The sequence below is a fragment of the Puma concolor genome, chromosome D4 (assembly GCF_028749965.1).
Source record: "Puma concolor isolate L17-30 chromosome D4, mPumCon1.1.hap2, whole genome shotgun sequence".
In the NCBI taxonomy this organism is placed as follows: Eukaryota; Metazoa; Chordata; class Mammalia; order Carnivora; family Felidae; genus Puma; species Puma concolor.
This window is the reverse complement of record NC_141679.1, coordinates 31,244,585-31,264,411: the sequence shown is the minus strand read 5'-3', so window position 1 is coordinate 31,264,411 and position 19,827 is coordinate 31,244,585. Positions and strand designations below refer to the sequence as shown.

Sequence of the window (19,827 nt, the reverse complement as noted above, 5' to 3'; positions counted from 1 at the left end):
TGCTAGACAAGACTTGAAATTTGGTGACAAAAAGGTCTGGAGAAGATATGTGTGGATGGAATTCTAGAACAGGTATTGAATGAGGTTTATAAATACTTAACTGAGGATAGGGCATTAGAGGGAAGAGTACAGTGAGGTTTGGATATTTATTCCTTTGGCTCTCTGTGCTGAGCCATGTAACAGCCATTATGATGTTTCTCTTCCTAAGGCCACAGCTCTCATAAGAGTGGCCTTTTCTGCCAGATTCTGGTAATTACCTATAGTCACTATGGGCCTGGTGGTGATAATGCCTCCATATCATTACTAGTTACAGGACACTTTCCCAACCCTACCCATGTTTTTCAAGGCCTGTTTATTAGACTCTCCTCAAGGTCCTATTGTTTCTTGACAACTGACACCTCTTTCTTGAGGAGACCTATTAGTCTCCTCATGTTCAAAACAATTCTGGTCACAAAGTCCATGGGGATAGGGAATTTAATCTCTTTTATTTGATGTTTTTATCCCAGCATCTAGAATGATGTCTCTTGCACAGCAGGTTATCAATAAATGTTTCTTACATGAACATATGTAGTGACCACTTTCTCTCCATTAGCGATCTTTATGTTAAAGTCAATTATGACTGATTGATTTAATATAAATTCACCAACAAGGTTAGTGTATTAAACCAACAGCTTTAACTTTAACTTTGGTTAAGTTAAACCAACTTAAACATATACATTTACAACTGCAGCACCCGTCTTGACCCCCAGCAGAACCTCTAAATTGAGCTCCAAGGGCAGCAGGACCTGTGGCGATAAAGAGACAGGATGGAAGTCCCAGGTTGAAAAATTATAAAATTATAATTTTACAGCTATATCATTTCAATCCTAAATCAGTTGTCACGCCAATTTTTTTTTACACAGTCAATTACATAACTTCAATTTTTTTTCACACTTCACCTAAGTAACCATCATTTTAGTATTTTCAATATTCAATCCATATTCACATTTCCCCCTTGTCTCCAAATATCCTGAGGGAGGAAAATACATCAGTCGATAGCCAATAGAGGAGCACCCTCTATTCAAGTTTCACCCTTAACCTATTTGGGCCCAGAGAAAACCTGGGCAGGAGACTATTAAGAACACCAACCTCTAGCTTTCTAAAATGCGGAAATGCCAAAAGAGAGACTTCAAAAGTGGCCGTGGAGATCTATGGGAAACGTAGTCTTGAATCCTTAGGCTTCACCGCGTGGCACTCTGGGAAGAGAATTCGGGCCTCCTTCTGCGCTAGCGTAGTCGTAGCCCCGCCTCCTCATTCGTCTCGGATCTGCTGGCCAGCCGTTTGGGAGCCCACAGGTTTGCTCCGAAAGTAAAGGATGCGCACCTGGGGTGAGAGTCCAGGGGAGGTCTCTATGGGAGAGATGCGCTTGCGTCTGGGGATGGAAGCGGGAAATCTTTGGGACATCCCTGGTAGGCGCCCCGGCCAGCCCTCGGCCGCCGGAAGGCCGGTGGGGGCGTAGACTGAAGAACCCCGGCCCTCGGACTTGGGGCGCGCCGATGGGGCTGAGCCCGGTTCTGAGCAGGTGCTCGGTGAGAGCCTAGGTGTGCCGGGACCGTGTGGTCGGGCCGGCCTACTGCCCGACTTAGTGTTGGCGGGAGGGAAAGTGCATTTATAAAGGTGTTGGGGACCGTGAGTCTGCGGTGACAGCCTGAGCTTCGGAGCCAGAAAAGGCCCGGGTACATTTCAGCAGAGACGATGGAAGGAATCTGGCAGAGAGTCAGGTTTCTCATCTCAAAATGATATTATTAATATGACTGCTCCATGGGGTTGATTTGAAACTTAGATCGAAGTCATAACTTAGACAAGTGCCAAGCCCTACTCACTGAGTAAATAACAACTGCTCTTATAGTTAGAAGACACTGTGTTCTTTTCATTTCATTTCAACCGCTTAAAACAAAACAAAACAAAACCTAGGCTCAGCTTGGTTGAACGATGTGGTCAAGTTTGTCAGGTCACAAACTAGCTGTGAGGAAGTTTGGATTCAGGGGCAGGTGTGCTTTACTTCCAACCTCAGGCATTGTCTAAATATCACATCTGCCTAAAACCAGCATTGCAACACAGCACAACACAAAGTGGCCTGCCCCCAAGTCCCCAAGGATATAAGGGAAAGTGAATGTAGATGGAATCTGATGATGTGTCAAAGTATTCTGAGATTTTTAGTGTCTTTTCAGTCCCTTGGGTCAGACAGAGGTTCCTGACCCCTTCTGCATTGCCAGGCTGTCTTTAAGTCTGATATTATAACGAATTCCAAGAGTCATAGTTTTGCCCCTCAAATGAATTATTTTTTAGGTCCATGTCCCAATTGCCTTGAAACAAACCCTTGTGAGGTAGGAAGCAGAGGACCTCTGTGAACAGGAGTCTTACCTGGAAGAGAGGACGCCTCTGACCTTAAGACCTCTCTCTGGAGCTTCAAAAAGACAGAAGGGCCCAGAAAGGAGCAGATCCTAGATTTTCAGGGTCAGAAGCAGTTCCTGATCCCCTTGTCCAGAATAAGCTAGACTTAGTGATAACACCATCTTCAGAAGCCACCACACTGTGTGACAGTAGGGGGTTTGGGCCAGCCTTGAGAAGAGTGATGTGAGCTGGGGTGGCCTGGTGGGAACAGGCTACTCAGAAGAGGCCACTTCTTGGAGAGCTTGTGAAGGCGAGGTCTGGGGGTACCCTTAACCAGGAAGAGGGAGAAAATTCTGCTTCCCTTAAATGGCCCCCACTCTGCAGATATTGTACTGCTGTCACACCTGTCCATCACCACATGTGACACTAATGATATTATCCTCACCTCACAGGATCTCAGAGCAGTGATAAGGAAAGTGTTTTCTAAAGTTACCTGCTTCTCTTTCGAAAGCTTTAAAGACATTGAACCTAAAAGGTTGAGTGACTTATCTGGGAAAACCCAGTTTGTGAAAGAGGAGAGTACAGTTTACTCTCTCATACATAAGTCACCAAAAACATCTTATCAAAGGGGCCTTTTGAAAAATACATAACAGCTGAAACAAACAATTAAAATTTCCTGTCTTGAAGCAGCCGATGTCTTTTAGTAGGCTTGTCGTGGATTGTCTATACCAGGCGGTAAATAATGTTACTGAGAAAAATAATGTAAATGATGCATGCAAGATAATTTTACTGGAAGTAGTGTCTCATTCTTTGGTGTATTTTAATTCAGCTAATCTTCTGTTGCTTTTCTTTGTGTCCGTCAGAAGGACACATGCATTATTGTTAAATCAGAATTTATGTTTGCTCAGTATAAAACTGCAGATTTAAGCCCATGATCATTTTAGAGTCACACATGTGCTGCCTGTACATGATCCTTCTTATGCCTCTTCAACGTCCAGAGGGCCCCACGCCTGCAGGGAGAATGATCCTTGACTGAGGTGCTGAGATTTGGAGAAGTGAATGTAGGAGCTGTAAGGTCAGATCTCAGGACCCCTGTCTTCTTTCTGTCCCCTCAGCTGGACCACAGTTCTCTGCACTCTCCCAAGAGCCACAGAAAATGAACACACCTCAGGTGAGCTCTTCATTTATTCCCCACTTATTATATTGGATTTATGAGGTTTAGAAGGATCAGTGCATTAAATGGAAAAGGAGAACTAGAAATAGGTCACATCAGGGCACCTGGGTGGCTCAGTCGGTTAAGGGTCCGTCTTCTGCTCAGGTCATGATTTCGTGGTTCATGAGTTCAAGCCCCACATCGGACTCTGTGCCTGGAGCCTGCTCTGGATTCTCTGTCTTCCTCTGTCCCTCTGCCCTTAACCCTGCTCGTGCTCTGTCTCTCTCTCTCTCTCTCAAAAATAAATTAATAAACATTGAAAAGTTAAAAAAAAGAAATAGGTTGCATCAATCTTGAGTAAAAATATACACTGTTTTACTATCAACTGTGAAGTCTGCCCTCAGCTTTTGGAAGGAAACCTTTGTTAAGGTAGGGTTAAGTTCCCTCCATGTACCAGTTTGCTAAGATTTCATGTTAGTCATAAATATACACTGAATTATTGATTACCTTTTGTGTATGTATTAGAATAAAACTATAGCTTATTTCCTTTAATCTAGAAATACTGTAAATGGTGTATTTTCTAATTTTAACTTGAATTCCTGTATAGATCCTCATTGCTAATAAGTGTGGTAAGTTGCTTCTAACGTATTTTCCTCAGGCTTTTTGCTAATGCTATATTCAGGGTTTTTATCTCTGTATCCACAAGTTGGTTTAGACTCTACCTTCTTGTTTTTCTGTCCAATTATGGTATCATGGTCATAGTCTCATGAAAGTAAGTGGAGAACTTTTCTGCTTTTCTTTTCTAGGAATTTAGATGAGAAAATTGTATTACATGAGGATTTTGTAAAATTCACTTATAAAGTTGGACCTTACACAGGTTTTTTGCATGGATGTTTGGTTGTTGACTTGTTAGTCATAAGACTATACTGGATTTGTATTTGTATTTTTTTCTTTTAAAGACTTGCAGCCCCCTCCCCCCCCCCCTTTTTTTAATTTTAGAGAGAGTGTGCATGAGCAAGGAGTGGGGCAGAGGGAGAGAGAGAGAGAGAGAGAGAGAGAGAGTCTCAGACTCCGTGCTCAGTGCAGAGCCTGGGAAGGGGCGCAATTCCATGACCCTGGCATCATGACCCGAGCTGAAATCAAGAGTCGAACGCTCAACCGACTGAGCCAGCTAGGCACCCTGTATTTTTTTCTTAATATAATTTTTGTCATTACATTTTCATAGAAAATTGTCCATTTTTATTTGCATTTTTACATGTATTTTCATGTACTAATTAATAGTACTCTCTTAGGATTTCAAAATCTTTGTTGTATTAGTAATTCCTTCTTTGATCAGCTTTTAAATTTTATTTTAGCATAAAGGCCGCTAATCAGAAAAACACAAAATAGATTCTAGTTGGCCCAGTCCAAATCTAGAATTTCAGGGTCTAAGGGTCTTAATATTTTATGCTGGCAGGAGACTCTAAATATTGGGAAAAGAAGAACATATACTTGCTGTATTGTGCTCTCTACCTTTGCATACCCACCTCTCAGCACCCTGTCTTGACAAAAATATACTTTCTCCATTGAGTTACTTTGGCATCTGTGGGAAACCAATTAGTAATGCATGTCTGAGTCCAGAATAGAGTCTGGACTCTATTCACTTCTGATGATCTGTGTTAATCCTTTTGCTAATACCATACTACCTTGATGACTGTCTCTTAACAGTAACTCTTGAAATCAGATAATGTGAGTCTTCCAACTTTGTTGTTTTTCTAACTTGTTTGGGATATTCTAGGTCCTTACTTCTTTGTAGACAGTTTTGAAAATCAGCTTGTCTATCTCAAAAAAAGCCTGCTGAGCTTTTGATTTTGATTGCACTGAATCCACAGTGTCTGTAATGTAGATCAACTTGGGAAGAATTAACATCTTGATCGTAATGAATCTTCCAATTCATGAACACAGTATCTCTTTCTGTTTAGTTAGGTGATATGGAGGATTTTGAGGGTTTTGGGTTTTATCTTTCTATGTCAAAAGGATAATTTTGACTACAGTTCACAAGAATAATACTGTCTACTATCTGAAGATAGACTCTAGACTAGAAGTGGGAACAATATAGGAGCCTACTTCTATAATCCTACCAAGAAATGATGATCGTAAGAGTGTTAGTTACTTTGAAGTGGTCCAACTCTGGATGTAATTTAGGTTAGAGCTAACAGTCTGAGAGTATGTGTTTCTTTTCTACAGCCTTGCAAATAGAGCATGCTGTTAAATTTACCAAATTTTTACCAATGTGATTTTAAAGATCTGTTTCGTTTTATAAGCCTTTCTCTTCTCATGAGTGAGGTGTGGAACATTTTTTTTTGTTTGTAATTCATTTATATTTCTTTCTTGTTGAACTGTTTATCCCTTGCCTGTTTTCCTATTGATGTGCTGATTTTAATTACTGTATCCAGTATGTCATTATAGCGTCTTTTCTGTAATATAAATTGCACAATTTTCCTGAAGTTTTTTGCAGTTTTGCCTTGCTCATGTTTTTTTTTTTTTTGTCATAAAGGCCTTTGATTTTTATGTCAAATTTAGCATTTTTTTTCATTTATGATTCCTAGATTTTCAGTCATAGTTGGGTATTTCCCACTCTAACATTGTAAAATAATTGTTCTGTGTAGTACTCTGGAATTTATTTTTTACATTTAGATCTTGAATACATTTTATTTTTTTTTAATGTTTTATTTATTTTTGAGAGAGAGAGGGCATGCACATGAGCTGGGGAGGGGCAGAGAGAGGGGACAGAGGATCTGAAGCAGGCTCTGTGCTGACAGCAGAGGGCCCGATGTGGGCCTCGAACTCACGAACCATGAGATTGTGACCTGAGCCGAAGTTGGACGTTTAACTGACTGAGCCACCCATGCACCCCCCACTTTAATTTTTATCCTGCTGTATGGTACAAGGTATAGATTAGTCTTTTCTCAGATGGCCATCTGGTTACCCTGTGACATTTTTTTTGTATAGTCTTTTTTCACTCATTTGAATGATGTCACCTGTATTCAAATAAGAAATTTACTCTGTTAATTATTCTTCCTATTACACACTTGGTTCTAGGTCATCTTGGATGTCTTTTCACACTCTTATCATTTCCCTGCTACTTCTGCCCACTTCTATGTTTGTATTAGATTGTGACCAGCATTGTCCTGTTTTGCTTATCTAATACCATCTTACCCACTGTCTTCCAGAATTTGTTAAGATTTTCAGGCCTTCTGCTGGGGTATTTCCCTGTGTTTCTCTTTTGTCATGCTTTTATAGTAGGTTTTGTATTTTACCTGACTGTGGTTTGAAGGCAGGGATGTACTCAGTCTATTCCTTGAACTAGAGGAATCATGCTTATAATTCTCTTTTCTCTTAATTTCTAGTACTCTAGTCTTTCCAATTTCTCCTTCTGCTATTTCAGAATTCTTTCTCAGCCTTCATGGCCTTTCTTTTTCTACCTGCCTCTTAAATTTTGGTATTTCCTTGAATTCCTTACTTGGTCCTTTTCTTTCCTGTTTCTCTGTTCTTTTTGAGCCATTCCTTTTTCTCTGATGACTTCAGTTATCATCTTTAAAATCTTCATTTTCATTTTAGACCTCTCTCTGTTCCAAAATCATGCAACCAGCAATGAAATAAATAATTCCATCTGTATGTTCCACAGGTGTTTTGAGTACAAATGAAGAACATCTGCCTCACCATGAGCCAACCTCTGATCCTTAATTGTTCTTCCAGTCTCTGCATATGACATCAGTATACCCAGTTGCTTGTGTAGCATCTCTGTATATAGTTGCACATGAAAATAATGACCAGGTTTTGTTTCTTGTAGGGATTAGTTTCCCATTTTTCATCATGCCTGAGTATAATTTATGTCTTAAATTGGGTCTTTTGTTTTGCTGTTTAAGACATTGTCCACTGTTAATATAGATCAGTGATTCCTAACTGGAGTCAATTTTGCTCCCCAGAAGACATTTGGCAATGTTTGGAGATATTTTTGATGGTCACAACTGGGCATGTGGCTGGCATCTAATCAGTAGAAGATAGGGATATTGATAAACATCCTAAAACATACAGGACAGTCTTCCACAAAAATAGCATTATCTAGTCCACATTGTTGGTAGTGCTGGGTTGAAGGAATCCTGTTCTAAAGCATTGCTCCTGAAATATGAGTCCGGTGGTGGGTAAATACTCCCCCAGTCTTACATGTATCTCTTCATTGGTTCTCTATTACCCCCGCACAGATCTCCAGGTTGGAATGTGTATAATCTACAGAGTGCTCAGTGTAATCTGTTTGTGTAGGGGAAATGTATACAGGAATCCTATTTGTAATAACTTTACCTAAAAAAAAAAGACATTAAGCTTTCTTATTATATTAAGTGACAATATATGTATGTAAATTAAAAGTAAATATAAGTAGGGGAGCGTTGGTGGCTCAATCAGTTAAGTGTCCGATTCTTGATTTCAGCTTAGGTCATGATCTCTTGGTTTGTGAGTTCGAGCCCTATGTAATGCTCTATGCTGACAGCACGGAGCCTGCTTGAGATTCCTTCTTTCCCCCTCTCTCTTTCTGCCCCTCCCCATGTGCGTGCACATGTTCTCTCTCTCTCTCTCTCTCTCTCTCTCTCTCAAACTTTAAAAAAAAGTAAATATAAATAAACCCAAGCACGAGAATATATTTTTTTTTTTACTAATCATGTGCATATCCCCAAAGTATAAGACAGAGTTAGGGCCATGCTAGTTATATCCTTTATAGCATTTTGTTTTAAACTCTAAAACAGTAAACATAGTAAGACTTAGTTTCCAAAAGTTTTTTCCATGTCCCTGATTCTGGACAGATTTATTAGAATTGTGCTGTTAACAGGCATCAGTGTCATTCAAGGACATAACTGTGGAGTTCACCCAGGAGGAGTGGCGGCAAATGGACTCTGCTCAGAGGACCCTGTACAGAGATGTGATGCTGGAGAACTACAGCCATCTGGTCTCAGTGGGTAAGCAGACCTTACCATGTGACTCTCTTTCAACTGCGTATTCTGGTTTTTATTTTTAAAATGTTAATCACTTTTGCTGAAGTATAAATGATACAATGATATAATGAGGTATAAATAATACATATTATATCATTGTAGCCTCTTTTCTGTAATATAAATTGCCTTTTCACCTTGTTTCCTTTGCTGTCCAGAGACTTTTTTAGTTTGAAGTAGTCTCACTTGTAATTTTTGTTGCCTGTGCTTCTGGTATCATATCCAATAAACAATTGCCAACACTGATGTCAAGGAGCTTTCTCTCAATGTTTTCTTCTAGGGAGTTTTAGGATTTTCAGGTCTTACGTTTAAGTCTTTAATCCATTTTGAGTTTACTTTTTTATGTAGTTTAAGAGTCCATTTTCATTCTTCTGCTTCTGGATATCCAGTTTTCCCAGTACCATTTATTGAAGAAACTGTTCTATTTCCATTGTGTATTCTTGATACCATGTTTAAGACCAGTTAACTATAGACGTATGGATATATTTCTGTGTCCTCTGTACTACCCATTGGTCTAAATGCCTGTTTTTATGCCAGTACCATACTGTTTTCATTATTCTAGTTTTGTGTAGCATATTTTGAAGTTTGGAAGTGTGATGCTTTTGCAGGAATTTTTACTTCATTACACGGGGTTTGTTATCTCACCACTTCAGGAATGAAGAGGTATACACAAAATGAGCAGCAAGCAAAAGTTTATTAGAGTATAAGAGCAGAAAGGAAGAATAGTATGAAAGCTGTTTACATTCACTTTCGAATGCCCACAGACTTTAGGCAATGGACTTTGTTTTATAAGGTTCTAGTGGTGCCCCCCCATCCACTTCCTTCCCCCTTAATCGTTCTCAGGTTCTACCATTATTGGCTTGATAGCTTTAGATGCTGAGTTGTCCATTTCTGATTGACTCAGTTCCATTGTATGAGGGGTGTGGCCATATCATTCCTTGTGGGTCATGTGTTTTATGGTCTACTTATTTTTAGTTAGGTCTTTTATCAAATTCCTGAGGAAAACCTGAGGGGAGTAAGTGGTGTCTCTTACATTCTTAGGAGGAGCCTTATGCCAAGGGGATTTGCTGTGGTCAGACACTCCCAGCATTGTTCTAAAATATGTGTTTTTCCCCATCCAGGGACCTCCGGTCCCAACCTTTCTCTCTCTGCCTACTGAATCCTATCTTTTCCTATCATAAGCTTCCAATATTATTCTTTCTCAGGGTTGCTATGGCTGTCCAGGGTCTTTGTGGTTATGTATGAATTTTAGGATTTTTTTGGTACTTCTGTAAAGAATACCATTGGGATTTTGATAGGAACTGCATTGAATCTGTAGATCACTTTGGATACTAGGGACATTTTAACAGTACTAATTCTTCAATCCATGAATATGGAATGTTTTTCCATACATCTGTATCTTCTTTTTTTTCCATCAATGTTTTATAATATTTAGTATACAAGTCTTTCAGCTCTTTGGTTAAGTTTATTCCTAAGTATTTTTAAATTTTCTTTTCAGATAATTCATTGTTCATGTATAGAAACTATGTTGATTTTGAACCCTCCAATGGTACTAACTTTTTTAGTTTTAATAGGTTTTTAATTTTTATTTTAATTTTTATTTTTTAATGTTTATTTATTTATTTTTGAGAGAGTTTGAGCACAAGCAGGGTAGGGGCGGAGAGAGAGAGGGAGAGAGAGAATACCAAGCAGGCTCCATGCTGTCAGCACAGAGCCCGACTTGGGGCTCAAATTCACAATCGGTGAGATCATTACCTGAGCTGAAATCAAGAGTTGGCAACTTAACCAACTGAGCCACCCTGGCGCCCCAACAGTTTTTTGTTTTTTTTTTAGTTGAGTCTTTAGGGTTTTCTACCTATAGAATCATGTCATCTGCAAACATAATTTTACTTTTTCCCTTCAGTTTTAGATACCTTTTATTTCTTTTTCTTGTCTAATTGCCTTGGATAACATTTCCAATAGTATGTTGAATAGAAGTGGTAATGGTGGGCACCCTTGCCTTCTACTGGATCTTACAGGGAAAGCTTTCAGTATTCCCCCATTGATTGTGTTGTTAGCTATGGGCTTTTCATATATGCCTTTATTGTATTGAGGAAATTTACTTCTATACCTATTTTGTTGAGAATTTTAATCATGAATGAATGTTGAGCTTTGTCAAATGTTTTTTCTCTGTTTTTTGATATGCTAATATGGTTTTTTTTCCTTTCATTTCTTTGTATGGTGTATTACCTAGATTGATTTGCATGTAAACAACCTTGTGTCCCAGGGATAAATCCTACTTGTTAATGATATAAGATCCTTTTAAATGTGCTATTAAATTCAGTTTGCTGGTCTTTAAGAATTTTTGAATCTGTGTTCATCAAGGATATTAGCCTATAGTTTTCTTTTCTTGTGATGTCTTTCTTTGGATTTACAATCGGGGTGATGGTGGTCTCACAAAATGAGTTTGGAAATGTTCTTTTTTCCATTTTTTTTTTTTTTAATTTTTTTTTTTCAACGTTTTTTATTTTATTTTTGGGACAGAGAGAGACAGAGCATGAATGGGGGAGGGGCAGAGAGAGAGGGAGACACAGAATCGGAAGCAGGCTCCAGGCTCCGAGCCATCAGCCCAGAGCCTGACGCGGGGCTCGAACTCACGGACCGCGAGATCGTGACCTGGCTGAAGTCGGACGCTTAACCGACTGCGCCACCCAGGCGCCCCCTTTTTTCCATTTTTTGAAGGAGTTCAAGAAAGATTGGTATTCTTTAAATGTTTGGTAGAATTCGGTTGTTGAGCCATGTCACCCCGGACTTTTCTTTGTCAGGAGATTTTTGATTACTGATTCAATCTCCTTATTTGTCATTAGTCTGTTTAAGCTTTCTCTTTCTTCTTCTTCCTTTTTTTTTTTTCTTTGAGAGAGAGTGCGCGTGTGCTCATGCACACACAAGAGGGGGAAGGGGCAGAGAGAGAGAGAGAGAGAGAGAGAGAGAGAGAGAGAGAGGATCTTAAGCTGGCTCCACGCCCAGTGCAGAGCCCGACACAGGACTTGATTTCACAACTGTAAAATGAAGAATCAGATGCTTAACCAACTGAGCCACCTAGGTGCCCCTCTGTTTCTTCTTTATCCATTCATCTATTTATTCATCTTGTATATTTTTAGGAATTTATCCATTTCTTCTAGGTGAATTTGTTTGTATAGTTGTTCATATTAATCCTTTATGACCTTTTTATTTGTGAAGAATCTGTTGTAATATCTCTTTTCATTTTTTATTTTGAGTCTTTTGTCTTTTTTTAGTCTAAAAGGGATTTGTTCATTTTGTTTATTTTTTCAAAACACCAACTGTTAATTTTATTCATTTTTGTATTCTCTTCTCTGTTACATTTATTTCTGCTCTAACCTGTATTATTTCCTACCTTCTTGGCTCAGTTCTTCTTTTTCTAGTTCCTTAAGATGTAAACTTGTTTATTTGATTTTTTAAATTTTTTAATGTAGGCATTATTGCTATAAACTTCCTCCTAATGCTGCTTGTGCTGTATCTCGTAACTTTCAGTACATTGGGTTTTTGCTTTTACTTGACTCAAGATACTTTGTACGTTACTTTTCCTTTCTGACCCAGTGTTTATTCAACTTTGTTGTTTAGCTTCCACATTTTTGTGATTTTTCCTATTTTCTTGCTGTGTTGATTTATAGTTCAGAAAAGATACTCAGAATGATTTCAGTCTTCTTAAATTTAAGATTTGTTTTGTGACCTAACATAAGATTTATCCAGGACAGTAATGTGTATACTGGAGAAAATGTGTTTTATTTTGATGGATGGAAAGTTTTGTGTATGTCTGCTAGATCCAGTTGATCTATCGTGTTGTTCAAGTCAGCTGTTTCTTTCTTTATTTTTATGTCTAGATTCATTACCCATTATTGTAAGTGAAGTACTGAAGTTACCTACTTCAGTAATGAAGCAATGAAAATTGCTCTCAGCTTCTCTCTTTAGATCTATTTGGACATACCTCAGAGATTTTGCAGGTTCAATTCCAGACCATCACAATGAAATGAATACTACAATACAGCAAGTCAAATGAACTTTTTAGGTTCACAATGCATTATAAAAGTTATGTTTACGCTATGCTGTAGTCTATTAAGTATGTAATAGCATTATGTCTAAAAAACAATGTACATGTCTTACTTAAAAAAAAACTGTTGCTGAAAAACTGCTAATCATTATCTGAGCTTTTAGGAAGTCATTATCACTGATAACAGATTGCCATTAACAAAAATAATAATAATGAAAGGTTTTTTTTTAATTTTAATTCCAGTATAGTTAATATACAGTGTTCTATTAGTTTCAGGAGTACAATGTAATAATTCAGCAATTCTGTACATTACTCAGTGCTCGTCAAGATAAGTGTACTCTTCTTAATCCCCTTTACCTATTTCACCCATACGTCCCTCCACCCACCTCCCCTCTCCTAACCATCAGTTTGTTCTCTATAATTGAGAATCTGGTTTTTGTTATTTCTTTTTTTCTTGTTCATTTGTGTTTTTTTTTCCTTAAATTTCATATATTAGTGAAATCACATGGTATTTGTCTTTTTCTGATTGACTTATTTCATTTATTAGCATTATACCATCTAGTTAGTTCCATGTGTGTTGTTGCAAATGGCAGGATTTCATTCTTTTTTAAGGCTGAGTGATATTCCATTGTATGTATATACCATACCTTCTTTATCCATTCATCAATTTGTGGACACTTGGGGTGCTTCTATATCTGGGCTATTGTAAATAATGCTGCCCTAAACATAGGGCACTTCTTCCACTACTGGGTGGAATTACTTGATCATATGGTAATTCTTTTTTTTTTTTTTTTTTTTGAGTAACCTCCATACTGTTTTCAACAGCTATACTAGTTTACATTGCTACCAACAGTGCACAAAGGTTCCTTTGCTCCATATCCATTGTTTCTTGTGTTTTTGATTTTAGCCATTCTGATAGGTGTGAGGTGATGTCTCATTGTGGTTTTGATTTACATTTCCCTGATGATGAGTGATGTTGAGCATCTTTCCATTTGCTGTTGGCCATTTGTATGTCCTCTGTAAAGAAATGTCCATTCATGTCATCTGCCCGTTTTTAATTGGATTATTATTTCTGTGTGTGTGTGTGTGTGTGTGTGTGTGTGTGTGTGTGTGTTGAGTTGAGTTGTAGAAGTTCTTTCTATGTTATTATTAACTGCTTTATGTGTTTGGGTGCTTCAATATTGGGTGCATAAGTATTTAAAATTGTTATATCTTCTTATTGGATTGTTCCCTTCACAATTAAATAGTGTCCTTGTTACAGTCTCTGTTTCAAAGTGTATTTTGTCACTGGTTACCAGAACAGAAGTGGATGTGGGGGATGGATTAAATAGGTGATGGGGATTAAGGAGTATACTTCTTGTGATGAACACTAGGTGGTATATGGAAGTGTTGAATCCAGGTGTATATTATACATCTGAAACTAATATTAGATTGTATGTTAACTAACTATAATTTTAAAAAAGCTAAAAAAATAAAATAGTATATATTGACTATTTATTAAATAAATAAAGTCTATTTTGTCCAATATAAATATTGCTACCCTATCTTTCTTTTCACATCCATTTGCATGATAGATACTTCTTCATCCCTTCATTTTCAATCTGCATGTGTCTTTAAGTCTGAAATAAATTTCTTGTAGGCAGCATATTGATGGGTCCTGCTTTTTTATGCATTCTGTCAACCCATGTCTTTGATAGGAGCATTTAGTCCATGTACGTTCAGTGTAATTATTGAAAGGTATGTACTTCTTGCCATTTTGTTGCTTGTTTTATGGTTGTTTTTGTTGTTCTTTGTTCCTTTCTTCTCTTGCTCTCTTCTCTCACTGCTTGCTTGCTTCTTTAGTGATGTACTGGGATTCCTTGCTTTTTATTTTTTGTGTATCTATTACTGATTTCTGGTTTGTGGTTACCATTCAATTTGTATGTAACATCCTTTGCATATATCAGTTTATATTAAGTTGATGGTCACTTAAGTTTGAACCCATTCTTTACTTCCCTCCACCCCATTTTAGGTGTGTGTCACATTTTACATCCTTTTATTTTGTGAGTCCCTTGACTGATTTTTATAGGTACATTTATTTTTACTGCTCTTGTGCTTCCTACTTTTCTTTTTTTTTTTTTATTTAAATACAAGTTAGTTAACATATAGTGTAATAATGATTTCAGGAGTAGAATTTAGTGATTCATCACTTACATATAATACCCAGTGCTCATCCCACCAAATGTCCTCCTTAATGCCCATTGTGCTTCCTACTTTTCTTACTCCTACTTAGGGTCTTTTTTTTTTCCCCCACATAAAGAGTCTCCTTTAACATTTTGTTGTTATTTGTTTGTTTGTTTGTTTTGAGAGAGAGTGAAAGCAGGTGGGGGAGGGGCAGAGAGAGCATTCCTAGCAGGCTCTGTGGGGCTCAATCCCACAACCATGAGATCATGACCTGAGCTGAAATCAAGAGTCAAACACTTTAACTGGCTGAGCCCCCAATGCCCCATTTCTTTCAAGGCTGATTATTGGTCATGAATTCCTTTAGCTTTTGTTTGTCTTGGAAACTTTCTGTTTCCTCTTCTATTCTTTTTTTTTTTTTTTTTTTTTTTTAATTTTTTTTTTTTTTTTCAACGTTTATTTATTTTTGGGACAGAGAGAGACAGAGCATGAACGGGGGAGGGGCAGAGAGAGAGGGAGACACAGAATCGGAAACAGGCTCCAGGCTCCGAGCCATCAGCCCAGAGCCCGACGCGGGGCTCGAACTCACAGAACGCGAGATCGTGACCTGGCTGAAGTCGGACGCTTAACCGACTGCGCCACCCAGGCGCCCCTCCTCTTCTATTCTGAATGATAGCCTTGCTAGGTAGAGTATTCTTGGCTACAAGTTTTTTTCCTTTCAGCACATTAAATATATCATGCTACTCCCTTGTTGCCTACAAAGTTTCTTGCTGAAAACTCAGCTGATAGTCGTAAGGGGTTTACCTTGTATATGACTGTTTCTTTTCTCTTGCTATTGAAATTCTCTCCTTATTACTACTTTTGCCATATTAATTACTGTGTGTCTTAGTGTGGACCTATTTGGGTTGCTTTTATTCAAGACTTTCTGTGTCTCCTGGGTCTGGATTTTTGTTTTCTTCCCAGGTTTGGGGAGTTTTCAGCTATTTCTTCAAAATTTCTGCCACCTTTTCTCTCTGTTATTATGCTTGATGATGTTGCTGAGTTTCCTAAATCTATTTTCATTTTGTATTACTTTTTTTCTCTTACTGTTCAGTTTGATTGCTTTCCATTACTGTGTCTTCCAGGTCACTGATCTATTCTTCTCCTTTCTCTAGGCTACCATTCATTCCATCTAGTGTATGAACAAAAAAAAATTTTAATGTTTATTTATTTTTGAGAGAGAGAGAGAGAGACAGAGCATGAGTGGGAGGTTGGGCACAGAGAAAGAGAGGGAGACACAGACTCCAAAGCAGGCTCCAGGCTCTGAGCTGTCAGCACAAAGCCCGATGGGAGGCTCAAACCCACGAACTGCGAGATCATGACCTGAGCCAAAGTTGGACCCTTACTGACTGAGCCACCCAGGCGCCCCTCCATCCAGTGTATTTTGAATTTCATTTTTTGAGTTCTTTATCTCTGATTGGTTCTTTTTTATGTTTACTGTCTCTTTGTTAAGGATTTCCTGAGGTCCTGTGAGTATCTTTATGACCATTACTTTAATTTCTCTATCGGGCATATTATTTGTCTCCATTTTGCTTATGTCATTGTGATTTTTGTCCTGTTCTCTCATTTGGGACATATTCCTTTGCTTATTTTGCCTGACTGTGTCTGTTTCTGTATTAGGAAAGTAAGCTGCATTTCCTGCTCTTGAAAGTAATTGCCTTATGAAAAAGAGGTTCTATAGTGTCCTGCAGTGAAGTGTCCCTTGATCACCAGAACCTGGTGCTTCAAAGGTGTCTCCTATGTGTGTTGCTTGTGCTGTCTGTTGTGGCTAAGCCACCTTTCCTTCAGTCCAGTTGTCTGCAATGTCTCTCTGCCTGTTGTGTACAGGGTGTGGTCCTGGTGGTATTAGTGGTCACTCTGGGGCTGCCTTGGGCTTGACGTGAGTCAGACCAGCTATTTGCCAGAGATGCAGCAGCATTGAACTGCAGGTTACTTTCCCTGTTTTGTCCCCTGAGAAGCTTTCTGTGGTGGGTGGAGCCTGCAGTCAGACCAGCTGTCTGCCCTCACTGGGCCATAGTCTATTTTATGTGGTTATCTTTCCCTCTCCCAGGGGCAGGAGTCACTGTGGAGTGTTGCTGACCCTTGTGTGGCTGCTTGCACACTACCAGGGTTGTGGCAGTGCTTTGGATGGGCTCTGGCCAGGAGTATATTGGCCACAGAAGTGCAGGAGATGGAGGTTGGGGGTGGGATGCACTGTGTTAACAAGGTTTGGAAGGGTCTTCTGTGGAAAGAGAGCTGGAGCTGGCTGGAGGGGGTGAGTCCACAGGGAAACGGGGCTGGGGGTTCACTATTAGCAAGTTTGGTAGTGAATGTTGGCACTGTGCTGGTTCCCACATGTTGCTTTGCTGGGGGGTAGGAGAGAAATGGCACCTGCCAACTCCTTTATTCCTGGAAAAGTCTCCCAATGATCCCTGTCCCTCTAGCACAGGCTGCAAGATTAGTAAACAAATTCCCTCCTATATACCCCAGGCTGTTTTTAAACTGCTGCTCCTGTGTGATATCACTGCAGGACTGTTTGTTGTGCTGTTTTTAAGGATGGGGTCCCCAGTTTAAGGAGGGGGACTCAACCCCCTGCTCTCCCAGAGATTAGGCTACTGATTTTTAAAGTTCTAGGTGTTAAATCCCGTTGATTGTAAGAACTCAGGAGATTTGGTTCCTCTGTTTTTTTTAAATATTTATTTTTGAGAGAGAGAGAAGTGGGTGGGGGAGGGAGAGAGGGAGAGAGAGAGAATGAGTAGGGGAGGGGTAGGAGGAGGGGAACAGAGGTTCCAAAGCAGGATCCACACTGACAGCAATGAGCCTGATGTGGGCTCAGACCCATGAACTGTGAGATCATGACCTGAGCCGAAGTTGGATGCTCAACCAACTGAGCCACCCAGGTGTCCCAAATCCTCAGTTTTTAAAGCCAAATGTTACAGGGATTCATTGTTCCCATGTGGACTCTGCAGTATGCATCTGTTTCTCTCTCTTGACATCCACGCTCTTGGCATCCTTCCCATCTTGTTCTATACTCTTGGCATCCTTCCCGTCCCATGGGCCATTTAGCTCCTGACTGCATCTTTGGCCTTCCTACCCTCTTCCATGTGGCGTCTTCTCTACCCTTAGTTGTGGAGTTTGTTCTGCCAGTCCTCAGTTGTTTCTGGGTTACTTACATTAATGTGAATGTTATCTAGTTGTGCCATGGGGTGAGGTGAGCTTAGGGTCCCCCTACTCTGCCATATTCCTTGGAAGTCCTAATGAAAACATCTGAAATATTTTGAGAATTACCAAAATGTGATACAGACACAAAGTGAGTGAACACTATTGAAAAAATGGCACCAATAGACTTCTCAGTGCGGGGTTGCCACCAGCCTTCAATTTATGCAAGGTGCAATATCAGTAAAGTGCAATAAAGCAAAGCACAATAAAATGAGATAAGCCCATACGTGCGTGTGCATGCATACATTCTGATGTTAGGTGTGTATATAATTGTGATACCTTCCTGTCAAATTGATCCTCTTATCATTATGTAGTGACTTAGTTTCTGGAGAGTTTTTCACTTTATTTCCATTTTGTTGGTACAAGTATAGCCACTCTGCTTTCTTTTGGTTGCTATTTACATAAAATATCTTTTTCCATCCATTCTCTTTCAGTCTATATGTGTCCTTAAATCTAAACTTAGTTGCCTATAGACAGCCTGTCTCTAGGTCCTGTGTGTGTGTGTGTGTGTGTGTGTGTGTGTGTGTGTGTTTAATTCATTTAGCTATTCTATGCCTTTTCAATTGGGGGTTTAATCTGTTTACATTTAACTATTGATAGGTGATGACTTATGGCATGTTGTTAAATTGTTTTCTGTCTTTTTGTGGGTTTTTTTTTTTTTGTCCTTTTCTTCTTGTCTTGCTGTCTTTATTATGTAAAGATTTTTTTATGTCATTTGCTTGGATTTTTTTTATCTTCTGTGTATCCATTATAGATGTTTTGTTTGTAGTTAGCTTGACTATTGCATAAAATGTCTTGTAGTTATAACCATCTATTCTAAATTAATAACAACTTAACCTCAGTTGCACATAAAAATTGTACTTTTACTCTTTCACAATTTATGTTCTTGTCAGAATTCTCTTCATACTATATATCCATTAACAAATTTTTAAATTAGTTAAAAGTAATTTACATACCACTATTACAGTGTTATCATATTCTGTGTTTGGCCTATTTATTTTTATTAATGAGCTTTATGCTTTCATAAACTTCTGTGTTTTCATTTTGATTTGAAGAATTCCTCTGATTAAGTGTTTCTTGTAAAGCAGATCTAGTGGTAATAAACTCCCTTGGTTTTTGTTTGTTTGGGAAAGATTTTAATCTCTTCTTCATTTGTAAAGGATAATTTTGCCAGGTAAGGTATTCTTGGTTGGAAGGCTTTTTCTTTTAGTATTTTTGAATATATGATCCCACTCTCTCCTAACCTGCAGGGTTCCTGCTGAGAAATCTACTAACAGTCTTACCTTCTATTTGATGAATCACTTTTTGCCTGCTGCTTTCCAAATTCTCTTTGTGACTTTTGACAATTTGATGATAATGTAACTTGGTGTGCTCTTATTTAAGTTGATCTTATTTAGGGTTCTTGGAGCTTAATGAATCTGGATGTCCATTTCCCTCCCTAGATTTGAGACCTTTTTAGTCATGATTTCTTTAAATAAACCTTATGTCTCTTTCTCTCTTCTCCTGGGACTCCTAGAATGTGTGTATTGGTTCTTTTGTTGGTGTCCCATAAATCCCAAAGGTGTTCTTCACTTTTTTTCATTGCTTCTTCTTCTCTGACTAGATAATTTCAAATGACCTATCTTCAGATTGACAAATTATTTCTTCTTGATGAAGTCTGCTGTTGACATTCTCTATTACATTCATTGTGTTCTTTAGCCTCAGAATTTGTTGGTTTTTAAAAATTTTTTACTTTTATGATTTCTCTTTGTTGAACTTCTCATTTTGTTTGTGGAATATTTTCCTGGTTTCACTGAGCTGTGTTCTTTTTTAGCTTGCTGATCTTTTTTAAA

General features: G+C 38.6%; 1 protein-coding gene across 1 annotated transcript in view; it reads left to right on the top strand.

The window, feature by feature from the left end:
- Nucleotides 1–1,240: 1,240 nt before the first annotated feature.
- Nucleotides 1,241–19,827, top strand: part of ZNF782 (zinc finger protein 782) — a 77,034-nt gene continuing 58,447 nt past the window's right edge. The window contains exons 1-3 of the mRNA XM_025931577.2: nt 1,241–1,367; nt 3,489–3,544; nt 8,391–8,517. Coding sequence (XP_025787362.1) covers nt 1,355–1,367; nt 3,489–3,544; nt 8,391–8,517 — 196 coding nt within the window. The 5' untranslated portion in view covers nt 1,241–1,354. The remainder of the gene's footprint in view (nt 1,368–3,488; nt 3,545–8,390; nt 8,518–19,827) is intronic.